The sequence below is a fragment of the Colobus angolensis genome, unplaced genomic scaffold (genome assembly GCF_000951035.1).
Source record: "Colobus angolensis palliatus isolate OR3802 unplaced genomic scaffold, Cang.pa_1.0 Scaffold54, whole genome shotgun sequence".
NCBI classification, from domain to species: domain Eukaryota; kingdom Metazoa; phylum Chordata; class Mammalia; order Primates; family Cercopithecidae; genus Colobus; species Colobus angolensis.
In genome coordinates this window covers 336347-357850 of record NW_012118932.1, presented here as the reverse complement: position 1 = coordinate 357850, position 21504 = coordinate 336347, and the positions used below count along the sequence as shown (strand labels likewise).

The 21504-nt window shown below is 43.9% G+C and overlaps 1 protein-coding gene across 1 annotated transcript in view; it reads right to left on the bottom strand.

Annotated features, from left to right (window-relative positions):
* Positions 1-21504, bottom strand: part of KIAA0226 (KIAA0226 ortholog) — a 67408-nt gene that overhangs the window by 30471 nt on the left and 15433 nt on the right. Inside the window, exons 2-4 of the mRNA XM_011961247.1 lie at positions 8384-8537; positions 902-985; positions 327-512 (exon numbers count right to left, since the gene is read on the bottom strand). Of these exons, the coding sequence (XP_011816637.1) occupies positions 327-512; positions 902-985; positions 8384-8422 (309 nt within the window). The 5' untranslated portion in view covers positions 8423-8537. The remainder of the gene's footprint in view (positions 1-326; positions 513-901; positions 986-8383; positions 8538-21504) is intronic.

The window sequence follows — 21504 nt, the reverse complement described above, 5'->3', positions numbered from 1 at the left end:
TTGGGAGGCTGAGGCGGGTGGATCACCTGAGGTCAGGAGTTCGAAACCAGCCTGGCCAACATGGCAAAACCCCATCTCTACCAAAAAATACAAAATGAGCTGGGTGTGGTGGCGGATGCCGGTAATCCCAGCTACTTGGGAGGCTGAGGCAGGAGAATCGCTTGAACCTGGGAGGCGGAGGTTGCAATGAGCTGAGATTGAGCCACTGCACTCTAGCCTGGGCAACAGAGCGAGACTCTGTCTCAAAGAAGGAAAGAAAAATAGGAGGCCCTGGTACTAGAGTGATAGAGGAATAGTGAGGTAGGTGACAATAAGGAAGCACAGACGACAATCCTAAGTGGCCTCCACCTACCTGTGTAGAATTTTCTGATATACTGTCTATCCCCGAGCAGAGGCCGGAGCTGGGCTGAGAGGCAGTGGTACTGCAGGCTGTGCTGCAGCCACAACTCGGCAACAGCACGTTCACTCACACCATCAGCACTGCTCTGGCCGTTCTCGTGCAAGCTGATGAACTGGGAAGCAAAGGGGTGTGAGTCAAAACATACATCCTAGTAGATACGGCAAGATTGAGGCCTAATGACCTGAGAACCAAATTGAGACAGTTAAGGGAAACGCTGTGAAAAGCTTCACCCTGGGTCCCAGGTATGCAGGCTTTTTTGAAAATAACAAAACTTTTCTATTCCTTCCCCAGAGGAGAAAAAGCGGCCTGGACCAATGGGTTTGCATGTGTTTTTTTTAAGCAAATGAAGTTGGTCCCTACAGGGATAATTAATTTCCTTTCCTCAGTTGATAGGCAACTTGACATATTCCCTCCTTAGAGTCTAGAAGATTCTTCTGACAGAGCCTCCAACAGTGAAGACCCACAGCTCTGCCAGCACAGCCGCTCTGCTCTCACTCTTACCTTCTCCACGTGAAGGGCTGAGTGGGGACTGAGCCACCGGATGTCTTTCACGAACTGCCAGTAATCAGTCTGGCGGCGGCACGCCTGCGAAGGGAACACATGCAATGAGCGAATCACTACCACTCCGGACCAGACCCCGTTCTAGGGCTGGCATTCAAAGACAGGAAAAAGAGCACAGCCTTCCCTTGCCTCATCAAAGGTTCTTAGCAGCAATCAAAGGCATACATACAGAGGCCAGGGGTGGTGGCTCAAACCTGTAACTCAGCACTTCAGGAGGATTGCTTGGGTCCAGGTAGACTGGCCCATCTCTACAAACAATTTAAAGCTTACTCCGAGTGGTGGGACATGCCTTAGTCCCAGCTACTCAGGAGGCTGAGGGGGGAGAATCACTTGAGCCTGGGAAGTCAAAGCTGCAGTGAGCCATGATCGTCCCACTGCACTCCTGCCTGGGCAACAGAGTGAGACCCTATCTCAGGAAAAAAAAAAAAAAAAGAAAGAAAAAAGAAATACATACACTTGACATACGTTTACCCTTTTAAAGAATAATTGTTAAAAATGATTTTAATCATTCTTTTGAACAGGTAACATATGTGTATGATATACAAGGTATACAGTAAAAATAATGTTTTCTTTTTCTTTTTTGAGACAGAGTCACTCTGTCGCCCAGGCTGGAGTACAGTGGCGCGATCTCAGTTCACTGCAACCTCCACCTCCCAGGTTGAAGCGATTCTCATGCCTCAGCCTCCCAAATAGCTAGAACTACAGGCACACGACACTCCGCCTGGTTAATTTTTGTATATTTAGTAGAGACGGGCTGTCTCAACTAAAGACCATGTTGGCCAGGCTGGTCTCAAACCCCGAGCCTCAAGTTATATCACATAACTTCCTGGAGAACAATTTAGCAATGGCTATCAAAATTCAAAGGCACATGTTCTTTAATCTAAGAATTCTAGGAATTGATCCTATGGTAAAGGGCAAAATGATCTATACACAAGCACTGTTACTAACAGCAAATGACTGGAAACAATCTAAATATCCATTCACCAGGGGACTGGCTAAATAAGTGATGGTACATACATACAATGGAATATTATAAAATGACAACTGTAAGAAAGAATGAAGAAGCTCTTTATGTAATGATTTCAGATGAATTACAAAATATATTAAGTGAAAAAGGCAAGATACAGAATAGTTACTACAGTATGCTGTTATTTATATTTAAAAAGTTGCAGGTACAGCAAAGAAAATAATTGGTAATTGCTTTTATAAGCATAAAAATTCTCTGGAAGGGCTCGGCATAGTGGCTCACGCCTGTAATCCCAGCACCCTGGGAGCCAAGGTGGGAGGCTGCCTGAGGGCAGGAGCTTGAGACCAGCCTGGCCAACATAGTGAGACCCTGTCTCTAAAAAAATTTTTTTTAATTAAAAAAAAAATTCTCTGTAAGGAAACTAGTAAACGGTAGCTTTTTATGTGATCAGAAGGGAGCAAGACTTTTCACTGTATACAGTTTTATACTTTTTTATTACCTAGCTATGTAAAATATAGTGTTCAAAAACTAAATACTTTTAAAGTTATAGAGTGATATATATAGTACAACCTTAATATTTAAAAAAAACCACACAAAACATAGAAAAAAGCAGAAAATACACCTCAATGTTAGAGTGGTTACTATCGCTTAGTGTTGGGATTAGGGGTGATATTTACTTTCTTCTGAGGTCTTTTTGGTATTTTCTGAATTTTCAACAAAGAAAATATATCACCTACATATTCAGAAAAAAACCCACAAAGGTCTTTTTTATTATTATTGATTTTTTTTTAATTGGACCATCTATGTTGCCAAGAACTGGTTTCTTCTTGATGGTGGCAAAAGGGGCACCCCTCTCACTTCTGCTCAGCTGAGCAGTCTCAGGGCCTAAATGTCTCCACATTTCTAAGCACCAGAAAAGAGGCTATCAAATATGCCTTGCCTTCTGGAAGGACTGAAAAGGTAGCCCAGATGCAGCTGTCAAGAAAAATGAGATCCCTCTAAGAATACGGTCATGATGTTACAGCTTTCCAAAGGCCCTGAGTGGATTTTTAAAATACAATTCACATTCCATAACGCTTCCTTTTGAAAGCCCAGAGGGGATGGGAGCAGCATGATTCACCGTATCAGCCCCTCCTCCCGACAAGGGCTCAACACCCAGAATAGCTCGGCGATGACGCCGCGGCCTGAAACCTCTGAAAGCCCTCATCTTTCAGAGGGAGGCAATGAAAGGGAAAAACAAGTTCTTGACGCAGACGTTAATTCTCAGATCTTTACAAGGCAGAACAGAGCAGCAAGGAAACTGGCACAGATCTTCTGTTTTTGATTCTTCCCGCTAGAGCCTGCAGTTGCTAAATGTGTGTGTGTACATACGACAAATCTGCCTGATTTGTTCTGCTTCTGATTACTAACACTACTGGGGTTCTCAGGATAGGAGGCATGTAAAAAAGGAGAGAGAAAAGATAAAATAAAAACAAATGAAAAAATTAAAAATACTCCTGCTATTTTGCAGATGATCATATGCTTTGATATTTTCTATTCTGATGACCAGATACTTTCACAGATATTATCACTTTTTTTTTTTTGAGATGGAGTTTTGCTCTTGTTACCCAGGCTGGAGAGCAATGGTACAATCTCAGCTCACTGCAACCTCCACCTGCCAGGTTCAAGCAATTCTCCTGCCTCAGCCTCCCAAGTAGCTGGGATTATAGGCATGCACCACCACGCCTGGCTAATTTTGTATTTTTAGTAGAGATGGGGTTTTACCATGTTGGTCAGGCTGGTCTCGAACTTCTGACCTCAGGTGATCCGCCCGCCTCAATCTCCCGCAGCACTAGGATTACAGGTGTGAGCCACTGTGCCTGGCCAGATATTATCACTTTTAGTAACTATGACAAGATACTGAATAGTGTTTTGCATTTGTCAAGTAGTTTTCATTTCAGAGTCTCATTGATTTGACTTGCATTTCACTTTCAGGCACAGATGGTGAAACTGTCTTGTAATATGGTTAAGTGATTACTCTAGATGACAGTTTAGTATTAGTAACAGGGCCAAGAAAAGAATCCATTTGCTATTAGGACACAAGTACCTGACCCACTGAGTGGCAGTGCCACTAATCTGGTAGCTATTTTGGTCAGCAGCCTGGGAAACGTGCACTGAGTTTCTGTAAAACACACTGGCATGATTCCAAAGTTTCTGACTTGGAGACTGAGTAGGTCAATGCTGCCAATAAGAAGAAGGTCAATCTCATGAGAGAAAATAAGTTTAGTTTTGGTCATGTTGTGCTCGGGCCTGAAAGACAGTCAGACAGTAATGTACAGGAGATAGCTAGTGTTCTGGATCTAGAGTTCGGCAGAGATGCCTGAGGTGGAGGTCATCAATGGGTGAGTGATAGTGCAATGCGCGTGGAGGAGCCCGCTTCAGGATAATACACAGAGTAAGAAGAGAGAAGGGCATACAGCAGAATTGCATACAAAAAAAATTCCAGACCGGGTGCGGTAGCTCACGCCTATAATCCCAGCACTTTGGGAGGCTGAGGCAGGCGGATCACGAGGTCAGGAGATAGAGGCCATCCTGGCTAACACGGTGAAACCCCGTCTCTACTAAAAACACAAAAAAATTAGCCGGGCGAGGTGGCGGCGCCTGTAGTCCCAGCTGCTCGGGAGGCTGAGGCAGGAGAATGGCGTGAACCCGGGAGGTGGAGCTCGCAGTGAGACCAGATCGCACCACTGCATGCCAGCCTGGGTGACAGAGCGAGACTCCGTCTCAAAAAAAAAGAGAAAACAAAGACAGAAGAGTTATATAATTTGTCCACCACCACTCAGTTAATGGCAAAGCTGAGGTTAAAATGTGAGCAGTCTGATTCAAAAGTCCATAATTTTAACTACTACATCACTTTATTTCCCATGGACGTGAGCAGTGAGTCTAGAGTTTGACCTAGGTTCTTACTGATTCCAAAGACTTTTGTCAGTCTATGACACAGTGTTGTCTCCATAGTCCTAGAATGGTGCTTTTTGTTGTTCTGGGTTTGCTTTTTTTTTTTAAGACAGGGTCTCACTCTAGGCTGGAGTACAGTGCCACAATCAGCTCACTGCAACCTCAACCTCTCAGGCTTAAGCCATTTTCCCACCTCAGCCTCCTGAGTGAGTCTACAGGCGTGCATCACCATGGCTGGCTAATATTTTAAATTTTTTAGAGATGGGGATCTTGCTGTGTTGCCCAGGCTGATCTTGTATTCTTGGCCTCAAAATTCTAGTGATCTTTCTGCCTCAACTTTCCAAAGTGCTGGTATTATAGGCATGAGCCACCACGCCCAGCCAAGTATACATACTTTAATACCAATTAGTTGATTAGCTCTTTTCCAATGTGATTGCTAGCTGAGAATAAATTCTGACAAAAAAGAAAGATGAGCTTAGAGTTCCAGGTAGTTATACTGGACCCTGACAGGGGAGGACGTGAGTGAGCACACACAATTATGCCTGCATTTGTGAGGTCTGATTTTTTTTAAATAGGAGGATACCAAACCCCAATGACTCACGTGGCAATTTTATCCGTAACCAAAATGTATTTAAAACACTGCCAATGGAATAACTGCCAAAGAGAAAGCAGAAACCTTTAAGTACTATTGGATTCTACTCATTTCAAAACTCAAAGCTGATTAGAGTTTTTGAGGTTATAAAGAAAAAGCAACTCGGCCAGGCGCACTGGTTCACGCCTGTAATCCCAGCACTTTGGGAGGTCAAGGCAGGTGGATCACCTGAGGTCAGAAGTTCAAGACCAGTCTGAGCAACATGGAGAAACCGCATCTCTACTAAAAACACAAAATTAGCCAGGCGTGCTGGTGCATGACTGTAATCCCAGCTACTCAGGAGGCTGAGGCAGGAGAATCACTTGAATCCGGGAGACAGAGGCTGTGGTGAGCTGAGATCGCGCCACTGCACCACGGCCCAGGCAACAAGAGCGAGACTCCATTTCAAAAAAAAAAAAAGAAAAAGGAACTCAACATTAATAAAGTAAAACTCAAAGGGTATTCTAACTATGACAATATTTTATAAATAGCTCTCGGATTGTCCTAGGATGCTAGGAGGAAAATTAAATGAGTCATTGTGTCCTCCTCGTCCTCCCCGCCCTCCTTCCCCTCCTCCCCTTCCTCCCCCACCTCGCCCTCCTCATCATAGCACACACTTGGAGAGTTCTTCCTATTCTCTTAACGCTTTACATACCACACCAACCCTACAGGTAGATAGCTGCTACCTCATTTCACTGGTGAGGAAACTAAGGCACGAAGAGGTTAAGTATTTTGCCCAAGGTTACAAAGCTAACACATGAAGGAGCTGAACACTGAATCCAGGCAGCCTGGCTCTACTCTGAGCCACACTACCTATTAACTACTCCTGCTGCAGTTAACATGAGTTAACTACTAACTCTTCTTTTCCCTAGTCTCTTATGCCTGCTAGTTTTCGCAGATATTTTGAGGATAAAGTCTTACTATCCCAACAAGAAAGCACATTAATTCTTTCTTCCTATTATTAATTTGAAGTAGATAGTAATAACAAAAGTCTAAATTTAGGGAACAAGATGAAAATTCTAATTCAAAAAGAATCACAGGAAGAACTGATTATTTTGTTTCAGGAAAGAGATGTTGGTTCTAATTACACCAATCTTATCAAGCCTAAGCAATTAATTATCACTGGAACACACTGGCTTCCAGGCAAAAGGATTCCTGTAGGAAAGTACTTTTAATGTAACCGAGCACGTGGAGTTTCACCTTCTCATCCTCTTTTTTTTTTTTTTCTTTTTTTTTAAAGATAGGGTCTCACTCTGTCGCCCAGGCTGGAGTGCAGTGGCGCGATCTCGGCTCACTGTAGCCTCTACCTCCCGAGTTCAAGCGATTCTCCTGCCTTGGCCACCTGAGTAACTGGGATTACAGGTGTGTGCCACCACACCCAGCTAATTTTTGTAATTTTAGTAGACACAGAGTTTCACCATGTTGGCCAGGCTGGTCTTAAACTGATCTCAAGTGATCTGCCCCACTCGATCTCCCAAAGTGCTGGGATTACAGGCAGCGTGAGCCACTGTGGCTGGCCACCTTCTTGTTCTGTAGAAACATTTCCTGCATGAAAGTCAGAAATAAGTCAACATATTTTTGCCTTGGCTGTTTTTCTTTCTTTACCCTACCCACTTCTGAAAAAACAGCATGGTTTTAAAACCAAAACTAAGATTCAGAAGAAAAACCTTCCTGGCTGTGATCAGCTAAGACTGCTCCTCCAAGATGTCTACATCCTAATTCCTGGAACCTGGGAATGTTACTTTTATGACATAAGGGACTTTGCAGGTGTAATTAAATTAAGGATTTTGAGGTGGGGCGATTATACTGGATGATCCACGTGAGCCCAATGTCACTGTAAGAGTCCTTTTAGGAGGGAGGGAGGAATGGTCATAAGGAGAGGAGGGAGGGAGGAATGGTCGTAAGGAGAGGAGGGAGGGAGGAATGGTCATAAGAAGAGGAGGGAGGGAGGAATGGTCCATAAGGAGAGGAGGGAGGGAGGAATGGTCATAAGGAGAGGAGGGAGGGAGGAATGGTCCATAAGGAGAGGAGGGAGGGAGGAATGGCCATAAGGAGAGAAAGGGATGTGAAAGCAGAGAGGGCTGGGCACGGTGGCTCAGGTCTGTAATTCCAGCACTTTGGGAGGCCAAGGCAGGACCACTTGAGACCAGGAATTCAATACCAGCCTGGGCAACATGGTGAAATTCTGTCTCTACAAAAAATACAAAAAATAGCCGGGTGTGATGGCGGGTGCCTGTAGCCCTAGCTACTTGGGAAGCTAAAGGTGGGAGGACTGCTTGAACCCGGGAGGTCGAGGCTGCAGCGAGTCATGATTGCATCATTGCACTCCAGCCTGGGTGACACAGCGAGACCCTGTCTCAAAACACAAACAAACAAAGGCGCAGAGAGATCTGAAGGTGCTGTTGGCTCTGAAGATGGAGAAAGTGGTCAAGAGCCAAAGAATGCAGGAAACCTAGAGAAGCTGGAAAAGGCAAGGAAATGGATTCCCCGCGGAGCGTCCGGAGGGCGTGCGGCCCTGCAGACACCTTGGTTTCAGCCCCGTGAAACTCATTTCAGACTTCGACCTCAAGAACCGTAAGATTTGAGAAATCTGTGTTGTTTTAAGCCATTAGGTTTGTAGTTACTTGTTACAGCAACAATAGGAAACTTTTAAGTTGACCTAATCTCTTGTTGCTGATTTGCTGTCCTACCCAGTGATTTCTTCATTCCATTAACATCTATGGCCCATCAGACACGATGTGAAATGTTCTGTATATTAAAAAAATATATTAAGTCACAGCTGCTCTCAGGAGTTCACAGACTAGTAGCCTTCATCTCTTCCCTGCCAATGTGACTGTTTCTTTTCAACAAGTGAGTCGGCCAATCTGGCAAAAACAGGAGTTCTGCGTACCTGGTCACGGATAAGCCCATGATAGAGGATGCTCTGCATGTCCCTGCAGAGCCGCTCCAAGCCACCATACTTAGACCAGACGTTGGGGCTGTTGGCTGATACCAAACCCTCCACCGTAGTCTTCAAATGACCCAGCAACTGCCAGTGTTCCCTCCTGCAAGGGCATCAGTTACCAGTGGTTAGTTACCTTTGTTGTGCCTGATCTGGATCATATGAAAGCAAGCCTCAGCCGAGGAGCCCCTGCCCCACATCCTGACATCCTCTCCCCTATTAATTTTCACTTGGGCGTAAACTCAATTCTGAGAGAATCAAAGTTGTGAACGATACTAATAGAAAGACAAAAAGCAAAAAGCAAAAACCCTCACACTCAAATGGGAAGTTATGCTTTGTAAGAGGATTTTCATCTACTATCTCACCCAATCCTCACGTAAGTAGCGTATAACCCTTGCTTTACAGGCGTATAACCCATTCACATCCATTTTTATTTTTTGAGACACTTACTCCGTCGCCCAGGCTGAAGTGCGGTGGCACGATCACAGCTCACTGCAGCCTCAACCTCCCAGGTTCGGGTGATCCTCCCACCTCAACCTCCCGAGCAGCTGGGAACTACAGATGTGCAACAACACAGCCTGAAGATTTTTAAGTTTTTTGTAGAGATGGGGTCTCACTATGTTGCCCAGGGTGGTCTCTAACTCCTGGTCTCAAGGGATCCTCTCACTTCAGCCTCCCAAAGAGCTGGGATTACAGATGTGATCCACCGCACTCAGCCTAAGATCCATTTCTTAACAATGACAGTACCTGCGCAATATACAAAAAGATGAAGGCATCCACTCAGAACTAGACCTCTTCTGCCAAACAAAAAAAGCCTAAAACGACTTCTTATTTCCTGTATTTCCAAGCGCTAACTACAGCATCGTGAAGGACAGCAACTGTGGGACTAAGGCGGTCCCTAAAACGTCATTTATGGTTATACTGTAAGAAACGGCCGTTGCAGAGGCCAGTGGACTGCCAACTTTTGCTCAGTGACTCTGCATATCCTATGCCTCTTCCTCAGAGCTAACTAGCCTCTGAAAGTGACACAGTTTTCACATGTGCCAACAGGTTATAATCCGGTCTCACAGGCCTGAGAATCAGTCTGACTCATGAAGTGACTCTGCATACCTGTGTTCTGATTCATTCTGTACTAAGCTTACAAGGTTAACTGTTCAAGAACATCATGAGGCCGGGCGCAGTGGCTCATGCCTGTAATCCCAGCAATTTGGGAGGCTGAGGCGGGTGGATCACCTGAGGTCAGGAGTTCGAAACCAGCCTGGCCAACATGGCAAAACCCCATCTCTACCAAAAAATACAAAAATTAGCTGGGTATGGTGGCACATGCCTGTAATCCCAGCTACGTGGGAGACTGAGACAGGAGAATCGCTTGGACCTGGGAAGCGGAGGTTGCAGTGAGCTGAGATCGCGCCATTGCACTCCAGCCTGGGCAACAAGCGTGAGACTCTGTCTCAAAAAAAAAAAGAACATCATGATAAATCCAAAAGCAAACATTAAGTACTCTATCATCCTAGGGCTTTGATTTCAAAATTATACAAAGAGCACTGACATCTTAGAAACTTTGAGTGCTCAGATCTACCTATAATTTCCTCTGGACAAAGCTGAAGAATTTCCCTTCCTCACGATATAATGTCCCTGAGGTGCCAAAGCTACAAAAGAATGTGGCTTTTATTCTAAGATATACCAAACAATCTATATTTGGTATCTTCTCCTGTAGAAGAAAACTTTTGTAAAAATTTGATTTACATAGCTACTGTAGTGTCACCTTTTAAAAAATTTTTGATTGATACATAATTGTACACATTTACAGTATACAATGGATACATTGTGCATTGATCGCAACAAATTAGCATATCCATCATCTTAAATAGTTATCATTTCCCCGTCATAAGAACATTCAAAAACCTCTCTTCCAACTGTTCTGAAATACACCATACACTGCTGTTAACCCTCGTCGTCTTCCGGTGCAACCGAGCACCAGAACGTACTCCTCCTACCTGTCACCTTGGACCTGTTGACCAATCTCTCTCCATCCCCTTCTCCCTCCTACCCTCCTCATCCTCTGGCAACCACTATTCCACTCTCTACTTTCAGGAGAACAACTTTTTAGATTAGATGACTAATAGCATGTGACAGCTGTCTTTCTGTGCCTGGCTTATTGCACTTAATGTAACATCTTCCAGGTTCACCCATGTTGCCAAAACTGAAAGAATTAAAGTTGAATTGTATTCCACAGTGTATACACATACTGTTATCTTCAGCCATTAATCTGTTGATGGACATTTTTTTTAAGACAGAGTCTCACTCTCTGTCACCCAGGCTGGAGTGCAGTGTCATGATCTTGGCTTACTGCAACCTCTGCTTCCCAGGTTCAAGCGATTCTCCTGCCTCAGCCTCCCGTGTAGCTGGGATGACAGGCTCAGGTCACCATGTCTGGATAATTTTTGTATTTTTAGTTAGATGGAGTTTCGCCATGATGGCCAGACTAGTCTCAGACTCCTGGCCTCACGTGGTCTGTGCACTTCGGCCTCCCAAAGTACTGGAATTACAGGCATAAGCCACCGTGCCCAGCTGCTGATAGACATTTAAGTTGATTCCATATCTTGGCTATCATGAATAGCACTGCAATAAATAGAGGAGTGCAGATACCGCTTTGATACACTGATGGCATTTCCTCTGGATACATACTCAGTATCGGGATGGCCTGATCACGTGGTAGTTTTAACTTTTTGAGGAACCTCCAAACTGTGTCGCATAATGAGAACCTCCGGACTGTGTCGCGTAATGGGAACCTCCGGACTGTGCCACACAATGCCTGTACTAACTTGCATTCCCACCAGCAGCGTATAAGGATTCCCTTTCCTCCCATCCTCACCGACACTGGCTAGCTTCTGATTTTTTTTTTTTTAATGTGGAGTGATTAGATTTGGTTTGCTAGTACTTTCTGAAGGATTTCTGCATCTATACTCATTGGGGGTACTAGCCTGCAGTTTTTTCTCTCGTGTCCCTCTCTAGCTTTGGTATCAGGATAATGTTGGCTTTGCAGAATGAGTATGGAGGAATTCTCTCTCCTTCAGTTTTGTGGAATAATTTGGGAAGAACTGGTATCAGTTCTTCCTTAAAGGTGTGGTAGAATTCAGCAGTGATGACATCGGGCCCCTGGCTTTGCTTTCATGGGAGACTTATTACTGATTCAATCTCATTACTCATTGTTGGTCTGTCCAGGTTTTCCATTTCTTCATGATTGAGTATCGGTAAGCTGTATGTGTGCAGAAATTTCTTCACTTCTTCTAGGTTTTCCAATTTGTTGGCACAGAGTTGCTCATAACAGCCTCTAGCGATTCTTTGTATTTCTGTGCTGTCAGTTGCAATGTCTCCTTTTTGTCTCTGATTTTATTTATTTTGAGTCTTTTTTCCCCCTCGGTCTAGCTAAAGGTTTGTTAATTTTATCTTTTGAAAAAAACAACTCTTTTGTTAACCTTTTATATATATATATTTTTTCAGTCTCTATTTCATTTATTTCTGCTCTGATCTTTATTGTTTCTTTCCTTCTACTAATTCTGGGTTTTGTTTGTCCTGGTTTTCTAGTTTCTTGAGGTGCAACATTAGGTTGAGATCTTTCTACTTTTTTGATGTAGATGTTAATTGCCATTAACTTCCCTCTTAGTACTACTTCTGCAGTATCCCACTGTTTTGGTAGGCTGTGTTTCCATTGTCATTTGTCTCAATAAATTTTCTAATTCCTTCTTAATTCTTCATTGATCAACTGGTTGTTCAGGAGCATGTTGTGTAATTTCCAAGTATTTGTATAGTTTCCTAAGTTGTTGTTCTTATTGATTTCTAGTTGCATTGCATTGCAGTCACAAAAGATACTTGAATGGCTGGGTGCAGTGGCTCATGCCTGTAATCCCAGCACTTTGGGAGGCCGAGGTGGGTGGATCACTTGAGGTCAGGAGTTCAAGACCAGCCTGGTCAACATGGCGAAACCCCATCTCTACTAAAAATACAAAAAAATTAGCCAGGTGTGGTGGTGTGTGTGTGTAATCCCAGCTACACAAGAGGCTGAGGCAGGAGAACTGCTTGAACCTGGGAGGCAGAGGTGGAGCTGGGACTGCACCACTGCACTCCAGCCTGGGCGACAGAGTGAGACTCTGTCTCAGATAAATAAATAAATAAATACTTGATATGATTTCAATTTTTAAAAATTTGTTGAGACCTGTTTTGTGGCCTACCATATGATACCATATATCCTGGAGATGGTTCCATGTGCTGCTGAGAAGAATGTGTATCCTGCAGTTATTGAGTAGAATGTTCTGTAGATGTCTCTGTTAAGTCCATTATAGGATACAGTTTAATGCTGCTGTTTCTTTGTTGATTTTCTGTCTGCATGATCTGTCCATTGCTGAAAGCGGGGTATCAGAGTTCTCGACTGTTACTGTATCAGAGTTTCTCTCCCCATCTAGGTCTATTAATATTCACTTTATATATTAAGGAGCTCCCATGTTGGATGCATGCATGCATACACACACACACACACACACACACACACACAGATACACACATACACAGATACACACACACACACCGATACACACATACACACACACACACACAGATACACACATACACAGATACACACACACACACCGATACACACATACACACACACACACACACACACACACACACACACCAACTGTTACATCCTTTTGTTGAATTGACCCTTCATCATTATACAATGACTTTGACTCTTCTTACAGCTTTGGATTTGAAGTCTATTTTCTCTGATATAAGTAAAGCTACTCCTGCTCTCTTTTGGTTTCCATTTGCATAGAGTATCTTTTTCCATCCCTTCCTGTTGAGTCTATGTATGTCCTCACACGTGAAGTGAGATTCTTGGAAGCAGCATATGGTTGGGTCTTATTTGGATGGTTTTTTAAAATTCATTGAGTCACTGTCTTTCATTTGAAGAATTTAACCCATTTACATTTAAGGTAATTATCAATAAGTCAGGTCTGTTACTTGTTTTCTAGTTTTTTACAGTTTCTTTCTTTCCATTACTTCCGTTGTGGCAGTTGACTTTCTCTAGCAGTGTGCTTTAAGTCCTTGCTTTTCAATTTTGGTATGTCATAGGTTTTTGCTTGGTAGTCAGCATGAGGCTTACAAAACACATTTTGTAGTTATAAAAAGTTATTTTATTTATTTTTAATTTTTTTTTTCTTGAGACATAGTCTCACTCTCACCCAGGCTGCACTACAGTAGCATAATCTCGGCTCACTGCAACCTCCACCTCCCAGGTTCACTCGATTCTTATGCCTCAGCCTCCTGAGTCGTTGGAATTAAGAGTTACGGGCCCCTGCCATTGCATCCAGCTAATATTTGTATTTTTGGTAGAGATGGGGTTTCACTATGTTGGCCAGGCCAGTCTCAAACTCTTGACCTCAAGTGATTCGCCCACCTCAGGTTCCCAAAGTGCTGGGATTACAGGTGTAAGCCACCATTCCAGGCCCATAAAAAGTTATTTTAAACTGACAGCAACTTAAGTTTGATCATAAAGATAGGAAAAGAAACAAACAAAACCTATACTTTAACTCCATTTCTCCCCAAATCTGGAATTTTTGAAGTCCCATTTTTACATATTTTTATATTGCCTATCTATTTAGCGTCTTCATCTTTTTAGGATTGTTTACCCAATGACACAATGATCAATATCAGAGAGTTGAAATACTAAATTCAACTGAAGCTTATACACAACGGTTTGATTAAACCATTATGCCTGAATCTTAGATGCAAGTAAACAGATCACAATGGAGAAATAAAATATCCTTTCTAGGTCAGGCGCAGTGGCTCACGCCTGTAATCCCAGCACTTTACAGGGCTGAGGCAGGTGGATCACCTGAGGTCGGGAGTTTGAGACCAACCTGACCAACGTGGAGAAACCCCGTTCTCTACTAAAAAAATACAAAAATTAGCCAGGCGTGGTGGCATATGCCTGTAATCCCAGCTACTCGGGAGGCTGAGGCAAGAGAATTGCTTGAACTCAGGAAGCAGAGGTTTTGGTGAGCCGAGATCACACCATTGCACCCTAGCCTGGGCAACAAGAGCGAAACTCCGTCTCAAAATATATATGTGTATATATATATACTTTCCCTATTCTTTAACCATGTTTTCAGCAGGTAAGGTCAGTTTTTCCTATTACCTGCTTGGTAATCGTTATTTGAATGGCATCACCCTGTATTCACATGTAATCTTTATATGAGCACAATCAAGACCTTGGAAGTGAACTGGTTCAAAGCAGCTCTTGGTAGAGAGCTACTTCCACAAGTATACAGAATGTTCTCCTTTAATCACCATAAATGAAATGCACATCTTTCTAACCCTCTCACCCTATGCCTGGGTGGAACCAGGCCTAGTGGCAAGGGAGAGCACAACCCTTCTCTACGTAAATCATTTTTACCAACTCACAATAAAGCCAATCTCAGAATAAAATCCCAACTACCTTCTTCTGGGAGGATCTTGACCACATTCCTCTTTGAAAGAGGAATAGAAATCACTTAAGTGACTCAAATAAGTATATCTAGGGAAAAACAGTTTTCCTAAATGCCAACTCAGTCTTAAGCTTACCATGTTATAATAAGTAACACTCAAGATTAAAATAAAAAGCTACAAAACTCTGTAAAGTATTACACTATATAACTACCTACATAACTAAAACATAATCACTAAAAATATATGACATGTGCATATCTTATATATGATATATATGAAATATACGATCAATAGTAAATAAGTGCAAGTACTATGCAACTGCCAAGTGAGATTCAAGGTAAGAAATACACATTGGCCTATCTTCAGTCCCCAAATCCTCTTTTTAGTGGTAAAGGAAACAGCTTCAGCTCACTGGCATGTCCCTTCCACAGTGAGCTCTTTCTCTGGGACAGGCCCATGGATCACAGCCCAAAGTCAGTCAGGTTGTCCCAAGTCAGGTAATGATTTGATCCCCGAAGTGGAGGAAGAAAGGTGTGATATACACACGATGGAATATCATGAAAGAATGAGAACTTTTGACCAAAAAGTTTCTAAAGCTAATTATAGCATATTAAGGTATAAAAAGCAGAATGTAAAATCAGATTTATGATCTCAACATAAAAATATGAAAAGAAATAGTATGTTAATAGGGGTTACCTTTGGTAATATGGGGGAATTGTAGAGGAGAGGGGAATTGTTTAGGCCTTTCCTGAGATGAGCAATTAATAAAGGACCGGTAGACTGGGTGTGGTAGCTTATGCCTGTAATCCCAGCACTTTGGGAGGCTAAGGCAGGTGGACTGCTTGAGCTCGGGAGTTCAAGACCAGCCTGGGCAACATGGCAAAATCCTGTCTCTACAAAAAAAACCTAAAAAATCCCTCCCCACAAAAAAAAAGGACCAATAATCTGAATAAACAAGAAGCTGGAAAGCCCCATAAAGGATTTTTTAAAATACTCAAGTATCAAGGGCTTCTATGCTGAAACACTGCGGTCAGGCAAGTGTCCCTGGGATTTTGAATGCTAGAAATTACTTCCTGGAAAGAAGTAATGTGTTCTTCCTTCAGGTAGAAAAGAATATAATTAAGTGAAATAATTATTGGTAACACCAAGGTGGCGAGACACGATCACATTTGTGTTTAATTTTTCTTCTTATCTGGCTATATATTTTGTTTTTAATTATCTAGTATTTAACTTGTAGGCTATGTAGTTGAATATGCTTTTTATATAAATAATATGCTTTAAATAAAGAACATGCTTATAGGAAAAACATACTTGACTCTCTTATATAGTCTCTCAGCTCCGGGGCACCTGGGAGAATGTAACCATTGGCCAGTCCCATACATTTCACGGCTGACAGGAGAATCTTTCTTTATTTTTGTAGAGATGCGAGTCTTACTATGTTGCTGAGACTGGTCTCAAACTCTTGGGCTTATGCAATCATCTGCCTCGGCCTCCTAAAGTGCTAGGATTACAGATGTGAGTCACTGCACCCGGCCAAAGGAGAATCTTAATGTCTAGGAGGGAATAAGCAGTACCTGTAGGTGTGCTTTGTAACTTGACACCCATTTATCAAATGAGTAACATCAAATGTATACAATTTCAACAATCAGTAGATTTAACATAAGGACGAAAAATCCCTTACGTCAGAAACCGAACCACCAACAAATTCCTTAGCATGGAGGTGAAGAATTCTCCATCATAGGCCCCAGTGTAAATACCAGCTTTGCTGCTCGGTACTCCTCAGGTTAGGTACAGACACCTTATCACACGCTATTACAAACGTGCCAACCTCACTCCTACTGCCGTGACCTTATGCATGCAGAGCTCTCCACCTGGAATGCCTCTTCGCACCCCATTCAGGGATTCAGGTCCAGCTCTAATTCAACTTTCTCTCAAAAGGTTCTGAATAATCTGACCCACTAGAGCTCTTTTATTAGAACTCCAAAAGCATATGATGTCACTATACTATTCCTTCTAAAAATATTTTAAGACTGTTATTTAATATTATATAGCTTGTTTCCTGAAGGAAAGGGACTATGTAACTTCTATTTCTTTTGTATTTTATTTTTTATTTATATATATATGTGTGTGTGTGTGTGTGTGTATATATATATTTGTTTTGAGACGGAGTCTCGCTCTGTCGCCCAGGCTGGAGTGCAGTGGCGTGATCTCGGCTCACTGCAAGCTCCACCTCCCGGGTTCACGCCATTCTCCTGCCTCAGCCTCCCCAGTAGCTGGGACTACAGGCGCCTGCCACCACGCCCGGCTAATTTTGTGTATTTTAAGTAGAGACGGGGTTTCACCTTAGCCAGGATGGTCTTGATCTCCTGACCTCGTGATCCGCCCGCCTTGGCCTCCCAAAGTGATGAGATTACAGGCGTGAGCTGCAATTACTATACTGCACCCGGCGTAGTGTAGTAGTTTTACCAGGCAACCTCAAAATAACTAGCATTGAGGAAACGGAGGGAAAGGGAAGTAGCATCCCTGAGCTGCACAGCGTTTTGCTGGAGTGAGAGCCAGACGGAAAACACCAGGGAAGCCCATCACAGAAGCACACTACAGGGGAAGGGGGGAGAGAGAAGCTCAGCCGGCACTCTAGGTCCCAGTGTGTTCAACTCAGATAGAGGAGCCACTGAAAGAGGAAGAACAAGTGATGCCCTTGCAAACAGTCACTTGTGGGGGAGACACTCGCCTTATTTCAAAAAAAACTAGCAAGGGGTGGAGTCAACACTTTTTCTACTTCCTACATATCAGGCTCTCAGTCAGGAGCTTTATGCACATTATTTTATTGAATCTTCGAAACTTCTCAGGCAGGAAAGCATTATTCTTCCTACTCAGGCAGGTTAACTTGATCAAGTTAAGCCAAATTAATCCTGAACTAGGATGCAAATGCAGGTCTATCTGACTTTGAAGCTTATTCACATTTCATTATATCAACTACTTAAAGAAAATACACTGAAAAGTTTCATCCTTCATTTTTAAAATGACGCTACCGGCCAGGCACAGTGGCTCATGTTTGTAATCCCAGGGCTCTGGGAGGCCAAGGCAGCAAGATCCCTTGAGGCCAGGAGTTTGAAACTAGCCTAGGCAACATGGTGAGACTCCGTCTCTACAAAAAATTTGAAAAATTTACAAATGAGCTGGGAGTGGTGGCACGTGCCTGTAATCCTGGCTACTGAGGAGGCTGAGGCGGGAAGATCACTGGAACCCAGGACTTTGAGCCTGCAGTGAGCTATGACTGCACCACTGTACTCCAGCCTGAGTGACACAGTGAGGCCCTATCTTTAAAATAAAGGAACAAATAAAAATGATGCTATCTCATTAAGGAGACTGTTTCTGAACTGGGTGTTTCATTGGCCAGAGAGAGGTTATGTTTGCAGTAACCCAGTCACAAAGCCTCAATTAATAGGCACAAGGAATACATTTACCAGTCGTGTATCCGAAGCTAAGGAGGCCATCAGTACCATGAAGCCTCATTAAACAACACATTCTGAATTAACCAGACGCCAACACAGTACGCCTACAACAATGACGTGAGTGACTTTGTGAGGATAACCTCACTACTAAAATTAAGTTTTGATTGAAGTTTTGGTTAAGAGGCAATCATAAAAAGAGTAAAAGACGGGAAAAGATTCTGCAAAGGAGCTATCCTACTGGCCTGGATGACAGGCACAGAATGCTATGAAATTTATTCACTATCTTATGCATTCCTTTGTTACTATTAGCATAGTGAGAGGCAGCATAGTGTAAGTATTAAAAGTACAGACTCGGGCCAGGCGCGGTGGCTCACGCTTGTAATCCCAGCACTTTGGGAGGCCGAGGCTGGTAGATCATCTGAGGTCAGCAGTTCGAGACCAGCCTGGCCAACATGGTGAACTCTCGTCTCTACTAAAAATACAAAACATTAGCTAGGCATCGTGGTGGGCACCCATAATCCCAGCTACTTGGGAGGCTGAGGCAGGAGAATTGCTTGAACCCGGGAGGCAGAGGTTGTAGTGAACCAAGATAGTGCCACTGCACTCCAGCCTGGGCAACACAGCAAGACTTTGTCTCATAAAAAAAAAAAAAAAAAAAAGTATAGACTCTTGGGCCGGCATGGTCGTTCATGCCTGTAATCTCAGCACTTTGAGAGGCCGAAGCTGGAGAATCGCTTCAGCCCAGGAGTTTGAGACCAGCCTCGGGTAACATAGTGAGACCCTGTCTCTAAGAAAAGACAAAAAGAAAAAAAGCGCAGACTCTGGTGCCGAAGGGATTTGCTGTACAACCTTAGCAAATGACTTACCCGTCCATTTCTCAGCTTTCTCATCTGTGCCACAGTGATAACAGCAGCACCTACTGCATACACAGCAGTTATAGGATTAAAGAAGTTAATGTACTATTCATCTCTTAATACCTTAAAACAATACCTGGCATGTGGTAAACAGTGTTTGTTACATACATTAAAAAAGTAACTAACCCAGGCCGGGCGCGGTGGCTCATGCCTACAATTCCAGCACTTTGAGAGGCTGAGGAGGGTGGATCATGAGGTCAGGAGATCGAGACCATCCTGACTAACACGGTGAACCCAGTCTCTACTAAAAACACAAAAAATTAGCCGGGCATGGTGGCGGGCGCTTGTAGTCCCAGCTACTCAGGAGGCTGAGGCAGGAGAATGGCGTGAACCTGGGAGACGGAGCTTGCAGTGAGCCAAGATCGCGCCACTGCACTCCAGCCTGGGCGACAGAGCAAGACTCCGCCTCAAAAAAAAAAAAAAAAAAAAAACCCAGCCTCCCTCACATGAAGTGGTGCAGGGAAATCAAAATAATCCCAAAACGTGTTTAGAATTTACATGTGACCTCTCGCATGAGGCATTTCACAGACATCTGTAGGAAGAATAAATAGACAAATAGGCAAAGCAGAAACCGAAATATGGAAAAGGGAAGTAAAATGTTCAGTTTCACTTAGTACAAATCATTCTCAGATCTCAGGCAGGAGCCCCAAAGTCCTGTTAGTCCAGGTTTTGTTCAACAGGCCACTTTGCACATAAAAGTAGAGTCACCCTTAAAAAGAGCAAGTCTTCACCCAGGAACGTCTCATAAATCTTTCCTTGTTGATATTTTCTCAGAAGTAAATATTCTGCTTCTAGTTTTTGGATCCCAGCTGCTCCTGAGACCATCATTATATCTGAAACTGTTTCTAATTGTCAAGCGAGGTCAGGCCTGGTGGCTCACACCTGTAATTCCAGCACTTTGGGAGGCCGAGGTGGGGGAGAATCGCTTGAGCCCAAGAGTTAGAGACCAGCCTGGGCAATATGGTGAGAGCCTGTCTCTACAAAAAAAGTTTTTAAAATTAGCCAGGTGTGGTAGCTGGCACCTATAATCCTAGCTATTTGGGAAGCTGAGATAGTATAATAGCTTGAGCCCAAGAGTTGGAGGCTGCAGTGAGCCTTGTTCACGGCACTGCACTCCAGCCTGGGGGACAGGGTGAGACCCTCTCTCAAAAAATAAAACAATAAATGTCAAGTATGACTCCCTCATGCCACATTCCTGCTCTCGCCTGTCAGCATTCCAGTCTCTTTAAAAGATTAAGACCAGAGTTATTAATGAAGCAAACCCTAAATATGGAAATCATCTCTACAGACTCCAATTCATCATTTAGTCAAAGCAGTTTGGTGTTTTTTCGGTTTTTTGTTTTCTGAAGACAGGGTACTTCCTCTGTCGCCCAGGCTGGACTGTAGTGGTGCGATCTCGGCTCAATGCAGCCTCGACTTATTGGACTCAGGTGATCCTCTCACCTCAGCCTCCCGAGTAGCTGGGACCACAGGTGAGCACCACTACGCCCAGCTAATTTTTGTATTTTTGTGGAGACGGGGTTCTCCCTAGGTTGCCCAGGCTGGTCTCAAACTCCTGGACTCAAGCGACCCGCCTCGGTCTCCCCCAAAGTGCTGGAATTACAGGTGTGAGGCACCGCACCCGGTCCAAAGTAGATTTTCTATTTTATATCCCCCAATTTCTAGACGATATGAACTTTCTGACAATGGTTCCATATACATACATGTGAACTTGCTTAGTTTGCATTGTGAGGAAGAAGTGACAGGTGTGAAGACGAAAGGAAATGCCACAGAGGTCCTGCCACTCTCTGCCAGCGATTCGCCAATGACAAAGTGCAGAGTTGCGGGTCTCGTGGGCAGCCCCCACCCCCACCGCACCGCCATGACACTCGCTCACTTTCTCCCCGGGCTCTCCTCGCCTTCTTCCCGACGCTCATCTCCGCCTAAGCTTCTTCCTAAGCCACTCACAACGCTTCCCCTCCGCTCCCAGGAGTGCTTACAACCTCCTCCTCCTCACGTTGGCCCCACTTGCTGCCAGGGCAAGTTTCAGTCAGGGTGGTGCCCCGCCCTATCTGTAGACTCTGGCCTGTAAAGCCTCACTGCAGCCCCTCCGGCCTCTTCGCCCCGTCTCTCTCGGCAGCCACCTCCTCTCCGGCCGTCTTGGGTCTGAGCTTCACCCTCCTCTGCTCCCCCGGCCCTCCGCAAATCCCACCCACCCGCCTGCGTCCCATCC